General features: G+C 41.5%; 1 protein-coding gene across 1 annotated transcript in view; it reads left to right on the top strand.

Moving 5' to 3' along the window:
* LOC109397798 (uncharacterized) overlaps positions 1 to 24,350 on the top strand; it is a 42,086-nt gene extending 17,736 nt beyond the window's left edge. Inside the window, exons 3-7 of the mRNA XM_062859055.1 lie at positions 2,271 to 3,163; positions 3,378 to 5,247; positions 5,306 to 5,623; positions 5,795 to 6,544; positions 24,133 to 24,350. Of these exons, the coding sequence (XP_062715039.1) occupies positions 2,271 to 3,163; positions 3,378 to 5,247; positions 5,306 to 5,623; positions 5,795 to 6,544; positions 24,133 to 24,350 (4,049 nt within the window). The remainder of the gene's footprint in view (positions 1 to 2,270; positions 3,164 to 3,377; positions 5,248 to 5,305; positions 5,624 to 5,794; positions 6,545 to 24,132) is intronic.
* The last annotated feature ends 2,071 nt before the right edge of the window (positions 24,351 to 26,421 follow it).

The following is a 26,421-nucleotide window of genomic DNA, read 5'->3' as shown; positions in this document are numbered from 1 at the left end:
AACATTTTTGAAAAAATCAATATTTTCAACGTCTGTTTTCTGTGATTTCTTTCAACAAATGTGGTGTCTGGTTGTCACTGGTTTTGTTTCCTACATTTGATAGTAGAAAAGAATGAAAGTGTCAAATATTTAAAAAAAAATCATAATTTTAACGTCTGTTGTCTGTGTTTTTTTTTCATCAAATGCTCTGTCTGGTTGTCTAAGATTGTCACTGGTTTTATTCTCTGCATCTGATAGTGAAAAAGAATTTAAGTGCCAAATATTAAAAAAAAATAATTTTCAACGTCTGTTGTCTGTGATTTCTTTCAACAAATGCTGTGTCTGGTTGTCTAAAGTTGTCACTGGTTTTGTTCTCTGCATCTGATGGTAAAAAAGATATGAAGTGTCAAATATTTTCTCCATTTAGCCTAGTGGTTAAGGGCTATTATATATATGATGATGAATTAATCAGAGCTGTTCCAAAGACAAACTTTTAAAATATATTCAATAAATGAATCTAAGGTATTCCATAAAAATTTGAACATCAATTCAAAAACAAGTCATTTTAATAAGTCAATGAAAATTACTTCAAAGGGTTCCATAAACTGTTATCTTACGACAACTGCTACAATTCTTAACGCAAGTTAAATTTTAAAATAATTAGAAAAAATATCAAAATTAATCCATGGAGTTCCATGAGAACTATGATCTTGCGACAACAATTCTCAATATAAGCCAAATTTAAAAAATAATTTCAATAAATAATTTAAAATTAGGCGGCGGGTTTGAATCCCGTTCCGGTCGGGAAAATTTTCTCGACTCCCTGGGCATAGTGTATCATTGTGCTTGCTGTGTGGAAATGCTTAAAGAACACTAAGTTGAAGAGAGCAGGCCAAGTTCCAGGGGGAACGTAGAACTATAATGAAGAAGATCTAACGGCAACAATTATTAACACAAGTCAAATTTTCTAAATATTTTTTATAAATTGCTCCAAGGAGATCCATAAGACCTGTTACCTGAAATAATCAAAGATTGCCTTGTGATGTTACAACAGCAATTCTTAATACAAGTCATTTTCAATTCGAGGAATTCCGTGAAACGGAATAAATACACTTACTTCTTACTTGTTGTCCATGTGCACTAGACCCGGTCATGGGCCGGTCGTTTCCGATTCTCCTGGACTTAGGCTTAGGTCCTCCAGCCCTTAGGCTTAGGTCCTTCAGCCAGAAAGGCCAGCATTTCGTTTGTAAACTACGGGATTTCAGAGGGCTACAGGGCGTATATTTGTAGCAGAAAACACCTTTTTACCTTGTGGGTATCATAATTTTAAAAAAGTTCCAAGATACACAAATGTTTCCACTATTTCTAATTTTTCAACGCCTCATGACAATTTGCATCCGTTTTAAATTTTTCAGGTAAATTTAAAATGGTGCAAAAACAAATACTTCACTCACTTTATCGGAAATATTTAGAATTTGCCTTTAGTCCGTTTTGAAACTTTTGAAATTTTGTATGAAGCATATCACATCACTAAACTCCCTCCCTCTAGTTGAAAGAACCATAAGTGTATTCTACTGCGTGCACTTACTGCTTCAAATCAATGCATTTTTTTTTTCTTTATTATCGCACTTAGCGGCTCAGACCGATACGGCCTATCTCACTCATTTCACTTCCTGCCGCATTTTCTTTAAAATATGTAAAAAAAGCCCTCCACATTAGCAGCAAACTTCATCTACGCTGCAGCACTTGCCCATCGCAAGCCAAGCCATCCTTAGCAGCTGGCGGATGGGACACTTCCGCAAGTCGAAAGCGCAGAACACCACTTTCGCGACCGTGGCGGTGGCCGCAGACGACCGATCCGACAGTTGTTTTTGACCGAAATCTTCATCACAGCGTAATCACCAATTCCACTTAGCTGTAATGCTAAAACTGTTAAAAATCAAAATTAATTCCGGATCCGCGACGACTCCGTGAACCGACGACGATGGTTAAAAACAAACTGATGCAAGATGATTTTGCTCACACACACTTGAGTGTAGCTTATTCTGTACGGAAACTGTTTGTACATTCCATACAGTACTTGTGTGCGTGCACCATCATTCGCAGTTTGTTCGAGTTCCATAGTCGAGCAGTTCAGTGGTGGATCTTGTATTCAGATACAATTTTTGTTACGCATGTATGCGATAACCGAGCATGAGCGTTTGCGCACCATCCAACGTGCACGTTTTGCGCCTATGCCGTGCACGTTTCGTGCACAAAAGGCCGTGCACTATAACGCTCCTAAATCCCAGTTTTGGGTGTGGTAGACTCGATGCAACTAGCTGGTATCGTCGATGAAGCAACGCAATTTATGATCTTCAAGGTCAAGGCAGGCATTCGGCTGTTGGACATATACAAGAACACCAAATCTGATGATAGTTCGCCGGATGCCGTATTGCTGCCGTTTTCGAATGCGATGCACCGGCTGAAAACCTACTTTAGCTCTGGTTCGGATGTAATGCTGCAACGGCGAAAACTGGCTCTCTTGTTCCAGAAGCAAGGGGAATCGGACTCAGCTTACATAACCAAGGTGGGAGCCATAGCCCGAATGTGTGAATACAGTTCGGATGGGGAATCAGAAGCAATACTGAGTACCGTTTCAACCCATGCAAGATGTAAGGAGGTTCGGACTGCTGCCCTCAAATTGTTGCATCGCAAAGGGTCGTTCACCGAATTGATTGATAAAGTGCGAGAGATTGAGTGCATCCAACTCAGTGAACAGTTCTTCAAGGAAAGACACGAGCCAGAGGAACAGGTAACTATCGCGCCCGTCAGCGCTGATTTTCCGTTGACTGGTCAACAGTTCCGTGGACAAAACTACGGACGCTTTGGCTTCCGTCACCGTGGTTATTCGAGGCGTCCCTACAATCGTTCCGGAAATCATCGGTATCTAGGAAAGCAGAGACCGGCTCAGCAGGCATGCTGGAGATGTACTAGTAGTACCCACGAACCATCTTATTGCCACGCCGTTGATAAAGTGTGCCGGACCTGCGGACAGAAGGGTCACATTCGAGTCGCTTGTAGGGCAAATGTTCAAACAGGAACCAAACGAGAGATTGAGTACGATGTTTCCACGCCGGAGGAACCCGTTCGGAAAATTGCTGCTATTCACAACCAAGGCAACGAAGACGTACCTGAAGAGAAAGTAAGTGATGCAACGGAGAATTGATTTTATTATTTTTTAAACGACGACATTTCATTAATGTTTAACTATTGAATTTATTTCGAAAATGATCGTTCGTTAAGTGTTTTTCTTAACACTGATACATTGAATTACATGGTTTGAACTACGAATATATGAAGTACTACAACAATAAAATGAAAGAAATGAACCCTTTATTGGTTTGCAATATTTTTAGGTTTTCTCTCACGCGGTGAGTGCGGCAGTTCCAACGGGTGCACAAAACTTGGACGATGGAATCGTTGAGGCAACCGTCGCCGACATGCCGTGTCAATTCCTGATTGATTCGGGTGCCCACGTCAATACGTTCACGGAATCTCAGTACCACAAAATGATTATGGATCCGAAGTATCGTGAGGGAGTTTTCAACCTACAGCAGAAATCAGACCGCTCTCTAAGAGCATACGCTACTGCGGGAGAGATAGAGGTTTTGGCCACGTTCGAGGCCTACTTGTTCATATCCGAAGACAGGCCCGTGTATCTGGAGAAATTCTATGTGGTGCGAGAGCTTAGGTCCCTCCTGAGCAGGACAACGGCGACAAGATACAGTGTGCTTATGCTGGGGATCAAGGTTCCGGTAACGACTGCGGACGATTCTACTATATCGTTTCTCTCAGGCGAAATCGCAGCGATCAATACGAATGAGGCCTTCCCCAAATTCAATATTCCGCCGGTGAAGATTTCATATGACAGATCAAGACTACCCTGCAGGAACATCTATCTGAGCATTCCGCAGGCAGTAAAACCATTAGTCGACGAACGCCTGCAGCAGCTTGTGAATGCCAATATTATCGAGAAGGTGACGGATGCAATGGACACTTCGTTCTGTTCATCTATGATCGTAGTACCGAAAGGTAAACACGATATCCGACTCGTAATTGACCTGAGAGGACCGAACAAGTATATTTACCGAACCCCATTCAGCATGCCGACGTTGGAAAGTATAGTTGCAGATTTAAACGGCGCAACGTGGTTTTCCACGATTGATTTGAAAAATGCGTTTTTTCATGTCGAACTTGACGTTGAATCACGACACTTGACGAATTTTTTCACGGAGTTCGGGATGTTCCGCTGCGTACGGCTACCATTCGGGTTGTGCAATGCACCTGACGTATTTCAAGAGGTACTGCAACGGAGAATACTCGGTGGATGCAAGGGAATCAAGGTCTACCTCGATGACGTGCTAGTTCATGGAAAAACTAAGGAGGAACATGATGCCAACCTTTCTGAAGCACTTGCACGTTTGAAGGAGCATAACGTGATGTTGAATGAAGCAAAATGTGTCTTTGGTACCCAATCAGCACAATTCCTGGGATTCGTTCTTACCCCTGAAGGGTGGAAAATTGATGAGGAAAAGCTAACCGCCATTAAAAGCTTCAGAACCCCTGAAAACTGCGCTGAGGTTAAAAGTTTCCTCGGCCTGGTAACATTTATCGATCGGTTTATCATAAACAGAGCGGATAAAACGGAACACTTGAGAGCATTAGCGAATTCCGACCATTTTTACTGGACGGAACGAGAAGAACAAGAATTCCACCATCTGCAAGCTGATTCTCTGAATGTGATCAAAACACTCGGATACTACAGCACAACGGACGCGACAGAATTGTACGTGGATGCATCGCCTATTGGACTGGGTGCGGTGCTGGTGCAGTTTAGTACGGCTGGTGTGCCAAGAGTGATAGCATGTGCCTCCAAATCCTTGACCCCCACTGAAAAGAAGTATCCGCATGCCCACAAAGAAGCACTGGCAGTTGTCTGGGGCGTAGAACGCTTTGCATCATACCTGATAAGCAGACATTTCATCATCAGAACCGACGCGGAGGCAAATGAGTTCATATTTGGATCAAATCATCGAGTTGGTAAGCGAGCCTTGGCACGAGCAGATGCATGGGCTCTTCGATTACAGCCCTACGACTTCGAGATGCGAAGAGTTCCGGGTCAATTAAACATAGCTGACGCACTCTCCAGGCTTTTGGATCATTCTCAAGAAGCTGTGGCGTTCGAAGATGAAGATGAAGACCACTTTTTGTTTGCACTCGATACAGGTAATATTGGCACATAGGTCGTTTATTTAACAAAAATTGATCTGAATGTTTTCCATAGGTTCATTAAACATTACTTGGGAAGAAATCGAAAGCTGTTCCGAAAACGACAACGAAATGCAGCTGTTGAGTGCCGCTTTGCACCTTGATCAATGGCCACCTGAGCTGCGCAAGTATGAAGTGCAAAGGAAACACTTACATTCGCTGGGATTCTTGATTTTCAAGGAAAATCGGGTAATATTGCCGGTTTCACTTCGGAAACGCGTTATGCAAATGGCACATGAAGGCCACATGGGCGAAGTAGCGATGAAGCGTATAATGAGGGAATACTTCTGGTGGCCGAGAATGGCTACTGAAGTTGAGCGTTTCGTCAAAGAGTGTGAGACATGCTGTCGTCTGTCGAAGAAAAATCCTCCAGTACCCCTGAGCAGCAGAGAGTTACCTGACGGACCATGGCAAATACTCCAAATAGATTTTCTCAGCATCCCTGGTTTCGGCTCCGGCGAGTTCTTAATGGTCGTAGACACCTTTTCTCGCTATTTGTCGGTAGTTGAAATGAAACACATGGATGCCGACAGCACGAACAAAGCGCTCTGTGAGGTGTTTAAAGTATGGGGTTTTCCGTTGATCCTCCAGAGCGACAACGGGCCACCATTCCAAGGTGCGCAGTTCGTGAAGTTCTGGGAGGATAAGGGTGTGAAAGTGCGCAAGTCCGTCCCCTTAAGCCCTCAGTCCAACGGAGCAGTGGAACGGCAAAATCAAGGTGTTACGAAGGCACTTGCAGCTTCCAAGATCGATGGCACTAATTGGAGGCAGGCACTACATCTCTACACATACAACCACAACAACTTCGTACCACACTCGAGGCTTTTGGTTACCCCATTTGAATTAATATGTGGGTGGAAGTTTCGTGGACACTTTCCATGCCTGTGGGAAACAGTTCGTAAGCAGCTGGATCTAGTCGATATTCGTGAGAGGGATGCAGAAACGAAACTGGTGAGCAAAACGAACGCGGACTCATCCCGTGGGGCCAAAGAATCGGACATTAAAATAGGCGATACCGTGCTCCTAGCCCAGCAACAAAAGTCGAAAACAGATCCGTTATTTGCCCAGGAACGGTTCAAAGTTGTCGCGCGCTGGGGCCCGAAGGTTGTTGTTATGAGCGGACGCGGCGTCCAGTATGCTCGAAATGTACAGGATGTGAAAAAGGCGCCCCCGATTATGGACCATTCAGCGGAGGACGAGAACTATCCGGCACTAATAGTTCCTTCGGAGGATCCAGAAGAAACAATCCATCCGGGTCAGTTGATCGATACTTCTGTTTCGGATGATGCGGCGAATCCTGGCTGTTCCCAATCAATCAATCGGTCCACCGATACTTCAATTCCGGTCGGTCCAGTGAATCCCGAGAGAGAGCTCAGACGACGAGATTGCATCAGACGGCCAAATAGATTCGACGACAGATTCGTTTATGCCGTTTTCCAATAGCTGAAGCAGATAAATGGATTTTTTTTCTTATACCTGAAGCGTAAAGGTGGAAAGTAATGTAGTATATAAGAGTAAGCACTAAATAAAATAATGAAATTGATTTACTCACCAATCATTGTTATTCCAATGAACTGCAACCCTCGAGATGAAAACGAATTTGGAACAAAACAAAACAAAATACTTTTGACGTTTCTCGGATTGCTGCGATCGAAAGCATTGAGCGATCTCAAAAAGTAAATCGACTACGATTTCTGTGGAACGTGTATAGAATATTAGTGTGGATCTTAAAATGAGCTTTTGTGGAATATTTGTGTGGATCTTAAAATGAGCTTTTGTGGGAACGGATGATCTTTTGTGTGTGCGTGAGAGTCTTGCGTTCCGACAAAAATGGATAAGGATGATTCGGAGTTGAAAGCATTTGAATGTATGCGTAAGCAAATGATAGGTACAGGATTGGTGAAAAACGGGGATTCAGAAAACTAACTTCGAAGCTATCGGACGTGCTGCAGATTTGTTCCGGGAAGAAAATGGACGGCGAAGAGATTTTCGGTCACCACAATAGTGTTCATTTTAAATTTTGTAGATATTATAGCTGGACAACTGTCATTTTAAAAATGCTGCTATTATAAGCCCTAGTTTCATGTCAAAGCAAATGCAAAGCCGTCATTGCAGCAGCCTTTCTTCCATTCTATGTTGGTACGTAGTACAACATCAATAATTCTAGCACACATACAACAAACCGTGTTTCCATTCTGTGAATCAACCTACAATGGAGCTCTCTTCCTTTTGTGAGCTCCACTCGTGAGTTCTGCCTTCAAAGAACCTACTACGCTCTCATTTTCCCAGAATCCGCCGTTCCGTGAGTACCGTAAGCTCCGCTCAACCACAAACCATCGTAAAAGCTTCCCACCTGGATCCGTTCTTCGGGTTCTCCTCCCGTGTACATAGCTCCGGCCCACACTTCCTTTTCCAGGTTGTACCCCAACTCGGGAGGATTTACACATCAGCTGAGGCTGAGGACACAACCTACCTTACGATCACGGTCGTCGTCGTCGTTTTCATCGTTGTCGCCGTTGTCGATGTCGCGGTTGTCGTCGCAGTTGCTGGTCGCCATGGAAGTGGAGGTAGTTCGTAAAATAAAGGAACGGAGAAGCGTTCTCAATGACATTCAATGACGGTCGCTGTTTGACTCCCAAGGTGTCACGGATGAAGCTAATTTCGATTCTTGTAAGTGGCAGAATCGACGGTTGAATTTAAAAAGTCCAATGTTCTGCCATTAAACACATTAAGCATGGAGTTTTTTATAGATCAATAAAGTTTGCAAGAGCCCGAGCAGGAGAAAATAGCTGAAAAATAACAAACTCAGGTATGGAAAACCCAATACCTACAACCTGAATGAGTTATTAATTAGCCCTGCATAAGAGGTAAAATACCTCAACTAATAACTGGAGTGTATTCTGTGCAAAGCAAGTGAATAATGACATCAGGTATTGCAATACCTAAATAATGATCGGCGATTTTTCTATACAAATAGCGATTTATCCATAATTGAATAATACCTCAAGCAGTCCTCAACATCAAACCAATAACTCGTTGAGGTATTTTATCAATACCTACAAAATACCAAAGTAAGTTATTTTCAATACCTGGATAACCGACCAATAACTTGTCATGGTATGATACCTGACTTTGGTATGCTTCAGTCATGTGCCAGTTATTCAATCCTGCTCGGGAGGGCATAGACACTGTAAAGTATAGTAAAGAGACTGACACTACATTCCGTGTTTCTAATCAGTTACGACTTTTGGCTTTGATGTCTGGTCAATACACACCATACATCAAAATCATCGATTTTCCTTCGTATTGAACCGATTCAAAATGCTCATCAGTCCCAAAGTTTACAGATCAATATCCCCAGGCAACCATCCGCAACGAAACCGAACAAGTTGAACCGAACAGTCGAGACATTTACCACACCACCATCATCAACGTCTTCTGCCCTTCCGTCCATCCAACATTCAACTTCATCACCGCAATGCATTTTGAATTACTTTCACCACTCTTCTTGAGATTTGAAAGAGATACGTATGTAGTCTGAAGAAATCCCTCCGGGCAGGTGCAGTTCCTTCTCCTTGCATCTTTGTATGTGGCTTCCCCACCCCAATCTGCCGTCGGTCGGCCGGTTCGGCATGTATTGCACAAACGAATATTCGATGGTTCCTACTGCTTTGGTCCTGCCTCCTGCCATGTTGCCTGCTCAAGCTCAAGGACGACGACGACGACGACAACGGATCTTTGACGAACGAAGACGATGAAGCTCTTGTATAAACATAATTAAATGGTTCCTGGACGGTTCTCGTTCTGACTGGCGAAGGAGGTTTTGATGCCGAGTAAAAATGACCTTTTGCAGCACTAAAACTTTTATAATCTTAGAATGTTATACCAATAATTTGTTGACCAAATTATCCTGAAGTTCGAAATTTCAAGTCTTGTTGCAGTTACCTTTTTCGCTTCACTGAGTAACGAAACTCTTTGAAGATAATTGATTGATTAATTTGTCTATATTTAAGAGACTTTCAGCCCTTGGCTGGTATTTGAATATAAGGTTATACTTTTTGGGATATTTTACCCAAACTGTTCTGCAGCCGTTGAGTGTTATCTACCAATGTGCACCAAGTTTCTCTGGCGTACAGCAGCACAGATTTCACGTTTAAGTTGAAAGCTTGGATTCTGGGGACGTTTCATAGGGGTTTCAGAGGCGTTTCAAAGCGTTTCAAGGCGTTTCAAGATGTTTCAGGGCATTTCATGATGTTTCAGAGGGGCTTTAGGGGGCATCAGAGGCTCTCAGGTAAATTTTACGGAGGTTTCATGGGGTTTCAGAGGCGTTTCAAGACGTTTCAAGGTGTGTCAATGCGTTTGAAAAGGTTTCAGGGGTAAGTTGAGGGGCTTCAGAGGCTCTCAGGTGAATTTCTCGAAGATTGCAGAGGCGCTTCAAAGCGTTTCAAAGCGTTTTAAGGCGTTTCAATGCGTTTCAGGGCATTTCAAGGTGTTGTAGATAGGTTTAAGGAGGCTTGAAATACTTGTGAATTTTAAATGGAGGTTTCATGGAGGTTTCAGAGGCGATTCAAACGTTTCAAAGCGTTTCAAGGCGTTTCAGGAGGCGTTTCAATGCGTTTCGGTGGTTGCAGAGAGGTTTAAGGGGGCTTTAGAGGCTCTCAGGTGAATTTCATGGAGGTTTCATGGGGGTTTCAGAGACGTTTCAAAGCATTTCAATGATTCCAGAGCGTGTTAGGAGGTTTCAGAAGATATTAGAGGGCTTCAGAGGCTTCAAAGCGTTTCAAGGCGTTTCAATTCGTTTAAGGGCATTTCAGGGAGTTTTAGGTAAGTTGAGAGGGCTTAAGAGGCTCATGAATTTCACGGATGTTTCATAGGGGTTTCAAAGAAGTTTCAAAGCTTTTCAGGGCGTTTCAGGAGATTTCAGAGGGGTTTTGGGGGTTTGGGGGGGGTTCAGAGGCTCACTGGTTAATTTCACGGAAGTTTCACGGGGTTTTCATGGGCGTTTCAAAGTGTTTCAGGGCGTTTTAGAGCGTTTTAGGAGATTTCAAGGGGAGCTTGAGGGGGCTTAAAGGGGGCTCAGAGGCTCGAAGGTACGGAGGTTTCATGAGGGTTTCATAGGCGTTTCAAAGCGTTTCATTGCATTTCAGGGCGTTTGAGGGAGATTTAGTGGCTCTCAGATGAATTTCATGAAGATTTCATTGGGGTTTCAGACGCGTTTTAAAGCTTTAGTAGATCAGATGGAATAAACTCGGAAACTACAATACCAGTGGCGTAGCCAGAAATTTACTCTGGGAGGGGTTTTTGGCAATCGCTCACATTTATAAAAAGCAATGAACAATGAGGTAATTTACATTGAATTTGAGGAGTAGTTCCAAAATAGCGGCGCTTTGGTTTAACCCTATATGTCCTAGACAATCATAGAACTTTACATTTAATAGAACATGAATGCCTGGGGCTGTATGAGTATGAACGTAATTCATAACGCTCTTAGATACAACTAGTAGTTCTCATAGATTCCATAACCTTTACTCAAGGAAGCTCTTGGAGAAAAAAAAGCTCTCAGAGACTTCCCAAGTAACCAAAAGTTCCACTTTCCATGACAAAATGCACTTTCAAGTTCCGCAAAGTTCAGATAAAGTTCCAAATGGAACTTTCTGGCTGCTCAAGAGGCTAATGATGAGCCTTGCTGGAACTTCGGTCACAAGTTCCGGCAAGGCTTATTGTTAGCCTCTTAAGCAGCCAGAAAGTTCCATTCGGAACTTTATCTGAACTTCGCGGAACTTTAAAGCTGCTTAAGATGCTACTCGGAACGTTGTCGGAACTTTCAAGTTCATAGAAGTTCAGTTCAGTAGCATTGTGTTTTAATGAAGACAAAATTTATTTCTTTTACAGAAAACTACTATTTATGCATACACGAATAAAAGGCAAATATGAATGTATCAAATCAATGAATATTAGGCTTGAGCAAAAAAAAATTGCAGCCTATCGCATTCGAACCGATAGTCGCTGCGTGAGAACCCTACGCTCTACCACTGTACTACAGTTGCGATTGAATGAACAGCAGGTAAAGTCTGACTTGAATCGATTTTCTGTTGGCAGCTAGTTTTGCACATTTGTACAGTAGTTAAGTTAGCTTGACTTTGTCAAGTGTCTTCAGCAGCGCAGCGGTAAGACGGCAAGCTATCACGCAGGAGGATCCAGTTCAAATCTACATAACAGCGATATGTGTGAAAATTATCAGAAACCATTTCCAGACATGAATCACAAACCCATCAACAGAGTTGTGATTTTGAAAAACACATTTTTGTTTCTGCATGAATTTTGTCAAAGTTCTGTCAGAAGCTGCTTAGAAGGCTATCCAGCGTACTTATGTGAACTTTCAAGTTCCAAAATTACTTAAAAATGAAGCTGCCTAGAAGGCTAATGAGCTACCTCGAACAAGCTGCTTAGCTTATAAAGTACCCTTTTATCTGAACTTTTGGTTACTTGGGTTACCAACTAAGTTGGTAGATCCGATGACCTGCACTTAAGGAAGTTCTTGGAGATCCTGAAAAATTGACAATGAACTTCCCACTTGACAATGTATAGTTACATGAGACTGTGTAAGTATGAATGTCATTCATAATGCTCTGATAAATCACTGATCACACTTGTAGATCACATGGCCCAAACTCCAGGGAGTTATACTCGGATACCTTTATACAATCATATAACTTAAGATTTGATAAAACATAGATGCCATATTCTGTGTGAGAATTAATCTTATTCATAATACGAATGGATTCAACAAGTAGCTCTCGCGGATTCGATGATCTTTACTCAAGGGAGACTCTTAAAGAATCACCTGCGGCTGTGTGAGTATGCACCTTTGCCGTAAAGCATTTAGAGACATCCAAATACGTTGGTAGATTCGATGACCTATACTCAAGGGAATTCTTTGAGGTTCTCAAATAGAAAACAAATTTATGACTTGACAGCACACAGTTGCATAGAGCTGTGCAAGCAAGAACTTTATTCATTGCGCTCCAATAGATCACTGATTACGCTAGTAGATCTGATGGTGCAAAACTCAAGGGAGTTTTCGGAAACTCTTTAACGCCCCTCAGCTCTTAAATTTGTTTTTTTTTTCAATTTTTTTTTATTTATTTTTATTTTTTTGAGTGTAGAATTAGCATTTAAGTTAAAATACACATTAATAAAAACAAAAAAAAAATGATAATCGTGAGCAAGCTAAACTGCCACAAGGAGTTTGCAGAGATGCCGACGCAAACTCCTGGGGTGACGCGTACCGAGTCGTGATGACGAAGATCGAAGGCCCAGTGACGCCTGCCGAAATGTGTCCCTTTCCGAAATTTACCCCGATATGTTCAGGACGGTGATGCAGAAATGTTTGGAAGAAGGTCACTTCCCAGACATATGGAAGGTACAGAAACTGGTTTTACTGCCAAAGCCAGGAAAACTGCCGGGGGTCCAACATCGTATAGACCGATATGCCTGCTGGACACCCTTGGGAAGCTGCTGGAGTAGGTCATCCTTAACAGGGTGGTGCCGTTCACAGAAGGAGTGCATGAAATGTCACAGATGCAGTTTGGATTCCGGAAGAAAAAGTCGACGGTAGATGCTATCCGGACGGTCCTGGAGAGGGCTGAAAAAGCGTCCAAACAGGCTTACTTACTACTTTTAGTCCTGGGCACTCACATAGGGCCGAATTGAAAGATTTCCATCCTGGGCGATTGCCAGCCATCGCCTTGATATGTGACCAGGTCAAATTTCTGGCAACCTGTTTGATTTCATTGTCGAGGCTGCGCCGCCATGAGCCTCTGGGTCTGCCTCTGCTGCGATGCGTAGATTGTGGCCGACCCACCTCCACCTTCGTTCCCGAATTTCTGTCGCTATCGGCTTTTGATGACATCGACGATGGAGCTCCACGTTGGAGATCCAATTGTCAGGCCACCATTCACTAATTACACTAGATTACAGCATTTTTGAACTAGGTAAGCTGATGATCATTTTTGGTGTAGAATCATGTCCTGAGTTCGAAAACGCGAAGGTAAAAAATTCCAGTAGAGCGGAAATTTTTTCGACTTTCCATACAAGGTTGATGATTTGAAATCGATTTTTTGTTCTATTTTTAAGCAAAGTCGCTAACTTCAAACATCTGATTCTCCGTAATCAATGCTCCGATTGAGCTGAATTTTTTACTGTAACTCGCCTACATATGATATGTCAAATAAACGTTGAGAGAGAATTTTGAGATTGTTTTTTCTTATTGTAAAAAATACATTTCTTCATATATTTTTGTAAATTTGGCTAAAATTTAAGGAGATCGTTCTTAAAGCTCGCCAATATCTTGAATTTCATCAATCTGAGGCAAAGCCTTCATTCAGATGATCGAATGGTATTGTATTCAGCTTTTAATTTATGGAAAAAGATTTGAAATTGGTTAAACAAAACGCAAGATATTTGAATTTTAATAAATTCTAAAACACAAAAACTGCTATATTTCAAGTTTTTTGAAGCACGGTTTCGAAATCAGTGCTAAATTGTGCTTCAAAAATTTTAGTCGTTGACAGAAGTTCACGACTTTCGTTTTATTTTGTAAACTAGTGTTATACAGGGTGTTCCTTTCCTTAATGCTAATCCTTTGGGGGGTGATAGAGGACCATAATAGGAGAAAAAAATTGTTCTACGCATATGGTCAAATCTCAACCGTTCCGGAGTTATTGAACTTTTAATGTTTTTGACTATGCCCACCCTAAACTGGCTGTAACTTCAAAACGGTTCAACTTATCGAAGTTCTTTCGATTGCATTGGAAAGATAATTAAATTTTCTATCTAATAACGTCTTTGAACCTGTTGGTTTTTGTAATTTAGTAAGTTTTGTAGGGCAAAAAAGTTAAAAGTTAGCTTTTTTTGACAAGTTTTTGCTTATTAACTTTGAAAAATGCGTGGTAAATTAAATTTTTCTCTTAGAGAAACTTGTGCGCCTTGACTCGCTTAACATTTCGTTCTTTGACGTCAAACTCCTAAATCTTATCGTTTTCTTGCAATTTCGATTTGAACACCCTATTTCGGATCAATAATTTGTCTCAGTAAATGCCACAGATGAAAGCTCACTTAACCCCACTGTGTCATTGGAGCTGGCGTCTTGTTTTGCATCGCGCCACCGCGCGCACAGCACACTTGATCAGTCGTCCAATAGCAACAGCGTAGCGCGTGTGAATGACAAGAACGACGCTGTGCGCTGGTTCATGTTGATGTTGAAGAATTTGGTGTGATTACCGTGATCCTGAGAGGCTCCTCGTGATGATTAGGGAAGTGGACTAGTGATTCTAGGTGCAGGTTGATTATTATCGGTGAAAAATAGAGGTTTTGATAGAACGGGAAGAGGCATAAACTGATGATTCCGAGAAAGTGGGAGGGGTAAAATTACAGAAGGAATCTTGAAGTCACTGAAGGGAGTCACGTAGTTTCGGGGGAAATTAAACAAATTCTGGTAGAGAATGAGGGTTCAAGAGATAGGGTTTCGGTAAAAAAAAATAAATAAAAAAATCTGGGACACGCTATTCTTAAAAGTGTAAAGTTGGAGCTTAGAACTAATGATTTGAGATAGAATCTGGTTTTAGAAACTTTTGCTCTGCAGAATGATAACAGTTTTTCAAATTCATCTAGAAATTTCGTCAACGATTCATCAAAATTCCTACAGAAAATCTATCAAGCATTCTTTCCACGATTCTTTCGGGAATTCCTCCATAGATTCCTCCACGAGCTCCTCCACGAATTCGCCCAAGAATTTCTCCAGAAAACTACCCAAAACATTTTTAGGCGTTCCTCAAAAAAACATCCCAGAGATTCCTCATAGAGTTTCTCCAGAAATTTTACCATGAATTCCTCTCAAAAGATTTTCCCGGAGATTTCACCAGATTTTTTTTTTCAATAAGTCTTTCCGGCATCGTTCTAAGGAATTTGTTTCAAGGATTCCTCCTAAGGAATCTTTCAGTAATTTATGAAAGGATTCCTGTATTAATTTCTCCAAGGATTACTCCACGAATTCCTTCGAGGGTCCCTACACGAAATCATCTAAAGATTTCTATCAGAAATTCTCCAAGGACTCCTCCAAACTTTCTTCCTAGAGTTCCTGCAACGATTCTTTCATGGATTCTTACAGTAATTTCTCCAAACATTTCTTTATGAAATTCTTCAACGATTATCCATGGATTCCTCCAAAGAATTTTCCAGCAGAAGTTCCCCGGACAATTTATCCCACAATTTCTTTAAAGATTCTTTGATAATTTCTTCAAAAGATTTCTTATGGGAATTAAAACTGCAGGAATTCCAACCACCAGGAATTTCACCAGGAATTCTTCTAGAAATTCCTCCAGGAATTCCACAACGAATTCCACCAGGAACTGCATAAGAAATTTCTACAATAACTGTATCAGGAAATCACTAGTTTCTCTAGGTGAAGTTTCTCTGGGAATGCCTCTAGGAATTCCTCCAAAAACTCCATCAGGAATTTACAAAATTGTCAGTCAGTAGTGTCTTCAGGTATGCCACTTGGAGTTTCTCGAGGAATTCCATCAGGAAGTCATCCGCGATATCCACTAGAAATTCTTTAAGGAGATCTACTAGGAATTTCACCAGAATTTGCTTCAGGAATTCCACCAAGAATTCCTCCAGAAATTCCACCAAAAGTTCCTCCAGGAATTCCACCTGGGATTTTACCTAACATTCCACTAAGAATTCCACCATGAATTCTTCCGATAATTCTAGAAAAAGCTTCTCTAAGAATTCTCCCAGGAGTAACTCTATGAATTCCACCAGGATTTACAATAGAAATTCCACTAGAAATTTCACCAGGTTTTCGTTAAGAATTACAACCTCTTAGAATTCCACCATGAATTCTTCCGATAATTCTAGAAAAAGCTTCTTTAAGAATTCTTTCAAGAGTAACTCTATGAATTCCTCTAGGATTTCCAATAGAAATTTCACTGGAAATTCGTTAAGAATTACAACCACCAGGTATTCACCAAGTATTCTTTCAGAAATTCCTCTAGGAATTCCAGCAGAAATTGCATAAGAAATTTTGTGGATGCTTTCGACTATGATTGCTGATTTATGGAAAGTTTTCGGCTCTTTCAGTCTTCTTAGCAGCTAAAACGATTTTAATTTGTCCTACAGGCATTCCTTTGAGATTTCCTCCAGGCATTCTTTCAGGAACTCTTCTTTATATTACTTCAAAAATTTCTTCTGGGATTCTTGCTGGAATTACAGCTGAAATTCTTCCGGGAATTCCTTCTGGGATGCTTTTAGGAACTCCTCCTGGGATTTCTTTGCGAATTCCGCTCCTCCTTGAGGAATTTCTTCAAGGATTCCTTCGGGAATTCCTTCAAAGACTCCTTCCACCAGGAATTTCTCCACGATTTTTATCAGGAATGTCTCCTGGAATTTCATCAGGAGTTTCTCCAGGAATTCCATCAGGAATTCTTCCACGATTCTTTAAGGAATTCTACTAGGAATTCCACCAGCAACTCCTCCAGCGGAAGTTTTTCTTAAAACTCCTTCAGAAATCTCTCCATTAATTCCTACAGAAATTCCACTAGGAATCCCTTTAGGAATTCCACTAAGAATTCCTCAAGGTACAAACTCTTTCGGGAATTCTACCATGAATTCCTCCAGGAATTCCTCCAAGAATTTCACCAGGAATCCCATGAGGTATTCCACTCGGAATTCCTCAAGAAACTTTACCGGGATTTCAACCTGGAATTACTCCCAGGGTTCTTCCAGGATTTCCACCAAGAATTTCAGCCAGAATTCATCCAGAAATTTCACCAGAATTTTCATCTGAAATTACACCCGGAATTCCTCCAGGAATTTTACCAGGATTTCCACAAGGAACCTCTATAGGAATACCACCAGGAATACCTTTAGTGGCTCCAATAGAAATCCCTCTAGGAATTCCTCCGTGTATTCTTCTACGTGTAATTTCAATAATTCTACCAGGAATTCCTGCAGAAATTCTACCAGAAATTCCTCCGAGAATTTCACCACAAGGAATTTCTCCAGGTATTTCACTACGAATTCTTCAAGGAATTCATCCAGGAATTCCACCAGGTATTCTAATAGGAATTCCTCCAGGAATTTCACCAGGATTTCCACCAGGTTTCCTCTAGCAATTCTACCATGAATCCCTCTAAATATTCCACTAGGTATTCTACTACGATTTTTTCCAGAAATTCTACCAGGCATTCCACTCGGAATTCTTCTGGATATTTTACCAGCATTTCCATCTGGAAATGCACCATAAACCTCGCCAGAGATATCACCAGGAATTCCGCCAGAAGTTCCTCCAGATATTCCACCTAAAGTTACTCCACGAGCTCCACTTGGATTTTTTTTAAGGAATTTCCCTTTGGAATCCACCTGGATACCCAACAAACAATGATAGCTGAATAACAGCTTAGTCAGCCAAAATTTTTGAAATTAATCTTAAGAGTGGTTTATTCATCTGTTATACAGCAACAATGTTTGTTGGGTGTCCACCAGAAATTCATCTGGGAATTCTACCAGGCGTTCCTCAATGAAGTCCTTTTTGAAACCCACGAAAAAGCTCTTCAGTATATCTTCCAGGAATTTCTCCAAGAATTCTTTCAAGAATTCCACAAGTAGTCCCTCTAGGAATTCCATCAGGAATTCCGCTGGGAATTCTTTGGAGAACTGCTACACGAATTGCACCAGGAGTTCTTCCATGACTTCCCCCAGAAATTCCTAAATGAAATCCTCTAGAGATTCGCTCAGAATTTCCTCCGGGAATTTTACCAACAATTTCTTCAGGTATTCGACTACGAGAACTTCACCACTAGAATTACTCCAGATATTATACTACGAATAATTCCAGAAATTCCACCAAGAATACACCAAAGTATCCTACTAGGAATTCTGCTAGGAATTCTATTGGGAATTCTACTAGGATTTCTTCCAGGAATTTTACAAGGAGTTCGTATAAGTATTTCTTCACCAGGGATTCCACCTGGAATGCCTACCGGATTCTCACTAAGGATTCCTCCAAAACTTTTACCAGTTCCTTAAGTTCTGTAGAAATTTCTTAAGATTTTTTTTTTTGAAGATTGTTTTTCCAATAACTGCTCCAAGGAACAGATTTTACTGGTTTTCTGTGCATATGTGGTGGTCCTGGAGGAATTACAAGAGAGACTTTTGCAGGAATTCATGAAGTAAATTCTGGTTAAATTCCTGACGGAATTCTAAGTGGAATTCTTGGAAGAACGTCTGATGGATTTCCTGGAGGAATACAAGGTAGAATTTCTGGAGGAATTTCTGCTGATTTTTCTGGAGAAATTTCTGCTGGTGTTTCAGAAAGCATGTAGATGTTCTGCCAGAATTTCGTGGAGGACTTCCTAATGAAATTCCTGGAGAAACTCCTGGAGGAGCTCCTTGTGTGCTTCTCCTAGAGAAACGGGTGAATTTCCTGGAGGATCTCCTAGTGGAATTTTTGGAGGAACTCCTGGTATAATTATTGGCGGAAGTTTTGGTAAAATTCTTGGAGGGATTCCTTGTGGAATTCCATGTGGATTCCTTATGGATTTCCTGGTGAAATTCTTGAAGGTATGAATGGTTAAATTCCTGAAGCAATTCCTGGGGAGGAAGTTCCAGGGGGAATTCTGGTGGAATTCCTGAGAAACTTTGGTTGGTTTCATGGAGGAAATCTTGAAGAAATTTATGGAGGAATATCTAGTGCATTCAAGAAAAATTCCTGAAGGAATTTTTAGGGAATTTCTGGTAGAAATCCTAGAGGAATTTCAGGTGTACATCCTGGTGGAATTAAAAATGGAAATCCTTGAAAAAATTTAGTGGAGCTCGTTGACGAACTCTTGGTAGAATTTCTGGAAAACATCCTAGCGGAATTGCTGGTGGAATTAATGATGGAATTGCTGGTGGTATCCCTAGAGGGATTCCTGGTGGAACTCCGAGAGCATTCCTTGGTGGAGTTCCCGGAGGAATTCTTCGAGGATATCTTGAATACATTTATGGTGGAATTCATGAAGAAACTTCTGCTGGTGCAATTCTAAAACAAAATTTCAGGTGGAGTTCCTAGAAGAATTCTAAAGGGATTCATGAAGCAACTTTTCGTAGAATTCCTGGTATGATTTCACATGGATTTCCTGAAGGAGATGTTGGTTTAATTATTGGAGAAATTTGTCATTTAAGTCCTTGTGGGACTCGTTGTTGAATAACTTGTGAAATTCGTGATGGAATTTCTGGAAGAATTCATGGTGAAAGTCTCGGGGGAATTTTGGAGGAATTCCTGGAGAAATTCATTCAGTTACTCCTCAAGAAATTAAAAAAGAAACTTCTGCTAGAATTGATGAAGGAATTCTTTTGGAATTCCTGGAGGAATTTAAGGTGGACTCCCAGGTCAAATTCCTGGAGCAGGTCCTGGTATGGTGGTAGGTGAAATTCCATATTTAATTCCTGGTTGTATTCGTTATGGAATTCTATGTGGATATTGTGGTGGAATTCCTGGAAGAAATTAAGATGGAGATTTAGGTGGAATTCCTGGTGGAAACCTGGAAGAATGCCTGGTGGAATTCCCGGTGTAACTCCTGGTTTAATTTCCGGATGAGTTCCAAGTGGAACTCCTGGAGGAATTTCTTGTAGAATTCCTTGTGGAATTCGAAGAGGAATGTTTGGTGGAGTTCCTGCAGGAATTCATGGAGGAATTCCTTGTGAAATTCCAAGTGCAATTTCTTATGGATTTCCTGGTGAATTCTTGGCAAGATTTCCTGGTAGAATTCCTGAAAGGATTAAAGGTGGAAGTTTTACAGAAATCCCTGGTGGAATTCTTAGAAACATCTCTGGTGGAATTCCTTGAAGAATTTCTGGCGGAATTTCTGGTGGAATTCATGATGTAATCTCAGCTGGAATTCATCGTGGAAATCCTACTGAAATTTCTGGCGTAATTCCTGGTTAAGTCCTCGGAGGAACTTCTGGAAGAATTCCAGTAAGAAATCCTAGAGGGTTTCCTGGAATTCCTGGTAGTATTCCGGGAAGAATTCCTTGTAGAATTCCTAGAGGAATTCTTAAGGGGATTCCTAGTGGAAATCCTGATGAAATTTCTGGAGAAATTCCTGGAGAAGTTCCTGGAGAAATTCCGGGTGTAATTCCTGGTGGAAATCCTGCTGAAAATCCTAAAGGAATTCCGGATGTAGTTCCAGGAGGAAATCCTGGAAAAATTTCTCGAAGATTCCCATGTGAAATATCTGGAGGAATTCCTGGTGAAATTCTAGGAGAAATTCTTGGTAGAATTTCTGATAAAAATTTCGGAGGACTGCCGTGTAGAATTCCTGGTGAAATTCTCGGAGGAATTCCTGGCAGTATTCCTGGAAATATTCGTATTAGAATGCCTGGAGGAATTTTTAATGGAATTCATGGAGGTATTAATGGAGTGATTTCTGAAAGAATTTAAAAAGGATCTTCTGCTAGAGGAACTCCTGGTGCAATTTCTAGTAGAATTCCTTAATGATCGTGGAAGAACTCCTGATTGAATTTCTGAAAAAAATTCCTAATGCAAATCCTGGAGGAATTTCTGGTTGAATTCTTAAAGGTATTCCCAGAGAAATTTCACCAAGGTGGTTTTCCTGGCGGAACTTTTGGTATCATTATTGAAAAAAAATCTTATGCAATTCCTGCTGGAATTCCTGGAGGAATTTCTGGAAGAATTCCTGGTGAAACACTCGGAGGAATTCCTGGTGAAATTCTCGTTGGAATTCCTGATGGAATTTTTGGAGGAATGCTGTGTAGAATTATTGGTGAAATTCTCGTTGGAATTCCTGGTAGAATTCCTGGAAAAATTCGTATTAGAGTGCCTGGAGGAATTCGTAATGGAATAGAGTGATTTCTGTAAGAAACTCCTGGTGAAATTTCTAGTAGAATTGCTTAATGAATCGTGGAAGAAATCCTGATTGAATTCCTGGAAAAACTCCTTATGAAAATCCTGGAGGAATTTCTGGTGAAATTAATAGGAGCATTCCTGGAGGTATTCCCAGAGAAATTTCACCAAGAAAAACTGGTGGTTTTCCTGGCGGAACTTTTGGTATCATTAATGGAAAAATTTCTTATGCAATTCCTGCTGGAATTCCTGGAGGAATTTCTGGAAGAATTCCTGGTGAATACTTGGTGGTTGTAATTCTTAACGAAAACCTGGTGAAATTTTTAGAGGAATTTCTATTGTAAATCCTGGTGGAATTCATAGAGTTACTCCTGGGAGAATTCTTAGAGAAGCTTTTTCTAGAATTATCGGAAGAATTCATGGTGGAATTCTTAGTGGAATGTTAGGTAAAATCCCAGGTGGAATTCCTGGAGGAACTTTTGGTGGAATTTCTGGAGGAATTCTTGGTGGAATTCCTGAAGCAAATTCTGGTGAAATTCCTAGTAGATCTCCTTAAAGAATTTATAGTGGATATCGCGGATGACTTCCTGATGGAATTCCTCGAGAAACTCCAAGTGGCATACCTGAAGACACTACTGACTGACAATTTTGTAAATTCCTGATGGAGTTTTTGGAGGAATTCCTAGAGGCATTCCCAGAGAAACTTCACCTAGAGAAACTAGTGATTTCCTGGTACAGTTATTGTAGAAATTTCTTATGCAGTTCCTGGTGGAATTCGTTGTGGAATTCCTGGAGGAATTTCTAGAAGAATTCCTGGTGAAATTCCTGGTGGTTGGAATTCCTGCAGTTTTCATTCCCATAAGAAATCTTTTGAAGAAATTATCAAAGAATCTTTAGAGAAATTGTGGGATAAATTGTCCGGGGAACTTCTGCTGGAAAATTCTTTGGAGGAATCCATGGATAATCGTTGAAGAATTTCATAAAGAAATGTTTGGAGAAATTACTGTAAGAATCCATGAAAGAATCGTTGCAGGAACTCTAGGAAGAAAGTTTGGAGGAGTCCTTGGAGAATTTCTGATAGAAATCTTTAGATGATTTCGTGTAGGGACCCTCGAAGGAATTCGTGGAGTAATCCTTGGAAAAATTAATACAGGAATCCTTTCATAAATTACTGAAAGATTCCTTAGGAGGAATCCTTGAAACAAATTCCTTAGAACGATGCCGGAAAGACTTATTGAAAAAAAAAATCTGGTGAAATCTCCGGGAAAATCTTTTGAGAGGAATTCATGGTAAAATTTCTGGAGAAACTCTATGAGGAATCTCTGGGATGTTTTTTTGAGGAACGCCTAAAAATGTTTTGGGTAGTTTTCTGGAGAAATTCTTGGGCGAATTCGTGGAGGAGCTCGTGGAGGAATCTATGGAGGAATTCCCGAAAGAATCGTGGAAAGAATGCTTGATAGATTTTCTGTAGGAATTTTGATGAATCGTTGACGAAATTTCTAGATGAATTTGAAAAACTGTTATCATTCTGCAGAGCAAAAGTTTCTAAAACCAGATTCTATCTCAAATCATTAGTTCTAAGCTCCAACTTTACACTTTTAAGAATAGCGTGTCCCAGATTTTTTTATTTATTTTTTTTTACCGAAACCCTATCTCTTGAACCCTCATTCTCTACCAGAATTTGTTTAATTTCCCCCGAAACTACGTGACTCCCTTCAGTGACTTCAAGATTCCTTCTGTAATTTTACCCCTCCCACTTTCTCGGAATCATCAGTTTATGCCTCTTCCCGTTCTATCAAAACCTCTATTTTTCACCGATAATAATCAACCTGCACCTAGAATCACTAGTCCACTTCCCTAATCATCACGAGGAGCCTCTCAGGATCACGGTAATCACACCAAATTCTTCAACATCAACATGAACCAGCGCACAGCGTCGTTCTTGTCATTCACACGCGCTACGCTGTTGCTATTGGACGACTGATCAAGTGTGCTGTGCGCGCGGTGGCGCGATGCAAAACAAGACGCCAGCTCCAATGACACAGTGGGGTTAAGTGAGCTTTCATCTGTGGCATTTACTGAGACAAATTATTGATCCGAAATAGGGTGTTCAAATCGAAATTGCAAGAAAACGATAAGATTTAGGAGTTTGACGTCAAAGAAATGTTAAGCGAGTCAAGGCGCACAAGTTTCTCTAAGAGAAAAATTTAATTTACCACGCATTTTTCAAAGTTAATAAGCAAAAACTTGTCAAAAAAAGCTAACTTTTAACTTTTAACTTTTTTGCCCTACAAAACTTACTAAATTACAAAAACCAACAGGTTCAAAGACGTTATTAGATAGAAAAATTAATTATCTTTCCAATGCAATCGAAAGAACTTCGATAAGTTGAACCGTTTTGAAGTTACAGCCAGTTTAGGGTGGGCATAGTCAAAAACATTAAAAGTTCAATAACTCCGGAATGGTTGAGATTTGACCATATGCGTAGAACAATTTTTTTCTCCTATTATGGTCCTCTATCACCCCCCAAAGGATTAGCATTAAGGAAAGGAACACCCTGATACCTCAGGCATCTATTGATGAAGACCTGCAGCCATTGCGTGTTCTCCGCTGATACACACCAGGTTTCACTGGCGTATAGCGGATTTTGGTGCGAACATAAGAGGAGCGGAAACCGGTACTGCGCCTTAATCATAATTGACGTCAAGAACGCGTTCAATAGCGCCTGCTGGGAGGCCATTGTCGTAGCTCTGTACAGAATGCGGGTTCCAAACTACCTGTGTCGGATCATGAAAAGCTTCTTCCAGAACAGAGTCTTGGTGTACGACACTGAAGCTGGATAGAGGAGGATGAAAGTGACGGCGGGAGCTCCACAAGGCTCCATCCTCGGGCGAACGCTGTGGAACGCTATATACAAAGGAGTGCTTACGCTACAGCTCCCACAGGCATCGTGCTCGTGGGCTTTGTGGACGATATCGTCTTATCAGTAACAGGCGAGTCACCGGAGGAGGTAGAAATGCTGGCGGCAGAATCGATCGGTATCATCGAAAACTGGATGAATGGAGTCAAGCTGAAGCTGGCCCACCACAAAACGGAAGTGCTATTGGTGAGCAACTGCACGGCAGTGCAGCAAGTGGAAATCTCCGTCGGATAACACGCAGTGGCGTCCAAGCGAGGACTGAAGCACCTGGGTGTGATGATCGACGATCGGCTAAACTTAAACAGCCACGTCGACTACGCCTGTGAAAAGGTGGCAAAGGCGATCAACGCATTGTCGAGGATTATGCCAAACACCGGTGGTCCGAGAAGCAGCAAGAGGCGGTTGCTAGCGAGCGTGTCATCTTCGATTCTGCGGTAAGGAGTTCTAGCCTAAGGTGCGGCGTTTAAAACCAGGGGAAAAGGGTAGAGCTAAACAGCGCGTTCCAGCTCATGGCTATACGAACAATATCGTCGGAGGCAGTTTGTGTGATTGCAGGGATGATCCCTATCTGCATCACCTTGGAGGAGGACATCGAGTGCTATGAGCGGAGGAGGATCAGCCAAGTGAGAACGTTGGTGCGAACGGCCTCAATGAAAAAGTGCCAACAGGAGTGGGCTTCCACGAAGAAAGGGTGATGGGCCCATCGGCTCATCCCTAATGTGTCGACTTGGGTGAACAGCATGGAGAAGTGAACTTCCACCTAATCCAGTTTTTGTCTGGTCACGGCTGTTTCAGGTGGTACCTACATCGGTTTCGCCATGCTGCTTCGCCCTTCTGCCTGGAGTGCGAGAACGTGGAAGAGACACCGGAGCACGTGGTGGTCACTGGTCATCTGCTCCAGATTCAAGGCGGTAAGAGAATCGAAGCCGGCATCAAGCGTGGACAAGGCCGTCGACGAGATGTGCCGCATTGCGGAGACATGGAATGCGATCAGCAGGGCAGTCACAAAAACACTGACGGAGTTGCAGAGGAAGTAGAGGAGCGACCATCAGTTTGATCAGGTAGCAGAAAACGAGAAGTGCATTGGCACAGCATAGATGCGACAAAAAATGCATGAACACAGCAACAGAAGAGTGCATGAGCACATTGCTCCCCCTGAAGCAGTCGCATCAGTGGTACCAGGAGGATCGAGGCATATAGGTGTACACCAAAACCTCTATTTAGGTAATGAGTCGGGACTGCCTAAATAGAATTTTTACCTAAATGGAATCAGTTTATTACCTAAATGGAGTACAAGGTTGCAAAGAAGTTTAATTAGGGAGAGTGACTCGAATAAAAGATTTAAAGAGGGTCATACGGAGTTTTAGAGAACTTTCAAGGGAATTTCAGGAGGGGAGGGGCCTCAGGGGCGTTTTCGGGGGCTTTGGAGGGTCTCAGGTGAGAATTGTCATTCAACTGACTAGCTGGGCACGGAACTCAAAAAACCCTGCAAAATTCCGCCAGACTGAAAAATTATTGAATGTCGGGTCAAAGTCGGGTCAATTTTTATCGTATGTTGGGTCACTATTGGACCAACATCGAACAACTGTTGGGTCTAAGTTGGGTTTCGTGGCCAAAATAAAAACAGGTGAATTATAGGTTATTGTCGGGTATGACGTCATCAATGATGGTAAAAGCTTTAAACCTACAACACCACATATTATGCTTCCTAACTGGGGCTCAATTGCAGGAGCTGATTATCAATTGCATGAGTGGTTACCTATCTCAATTTCACCTGGAATTGTCGTTTTCAGGGGGGGGGGGGTTTAAGGAACATCTCTCAACAGTGGACCCCCCCCTCCCCCACCAATATCCCCTAAACTCCCGTAAACCAACCGTATACCTAATCTTAAGTACTCCAACACAACCAAATTCTATTTAGGTAACGTTACCTAAATGGAGGGACCTAAATAGATTTTACCTAAATGGATCCTACCTAAATGGAGGTTTGAGTGTAGCAGAGTTTTTCCATCGGTTTTCTTTGCTGAGGGAGGATAGGAGGAAAAAACATACATACATCATCTCAATTCGTCGAACTGAGTTGATTGGTATTTGTGACTTGAGTCTCCGAGCCTTCTATCGAAAATTCGTTTTTAGAGAGAACATATAGCCTTTCAGTACATTTTTGTGTACGAGAAAGGCAAAAATTAATCTTCTTCTGATAGAAATGGCCTAGAATATATCATATAACATTCATATAACATATTGGAAGATCAATCCCAAGTACCATTTTTTAGTCAAATAGGCTACAAGAGGTTTTTAGAAC

The sequence above is a fragment of the Aedes albopictus genome, chromosome 1 (genome assembly GCF_035046485.1).
Source record: "Aedes albopictus strain Foshan chromosome 1, AalbF5, whole genome shotgun sequence".
In the NCBI taxonomy this organism is placed as follows: domain Eukaryota; kingdom Metazoa; phylum Arthropoda; class Insecta; order Diptera; family Culicidae; genus Aedes; species Aedes albopictus.
Note: the sequence above shows the minus strand (reverse complement) of the source record. Positions and strands in the feature narration are given on the sequence as shown.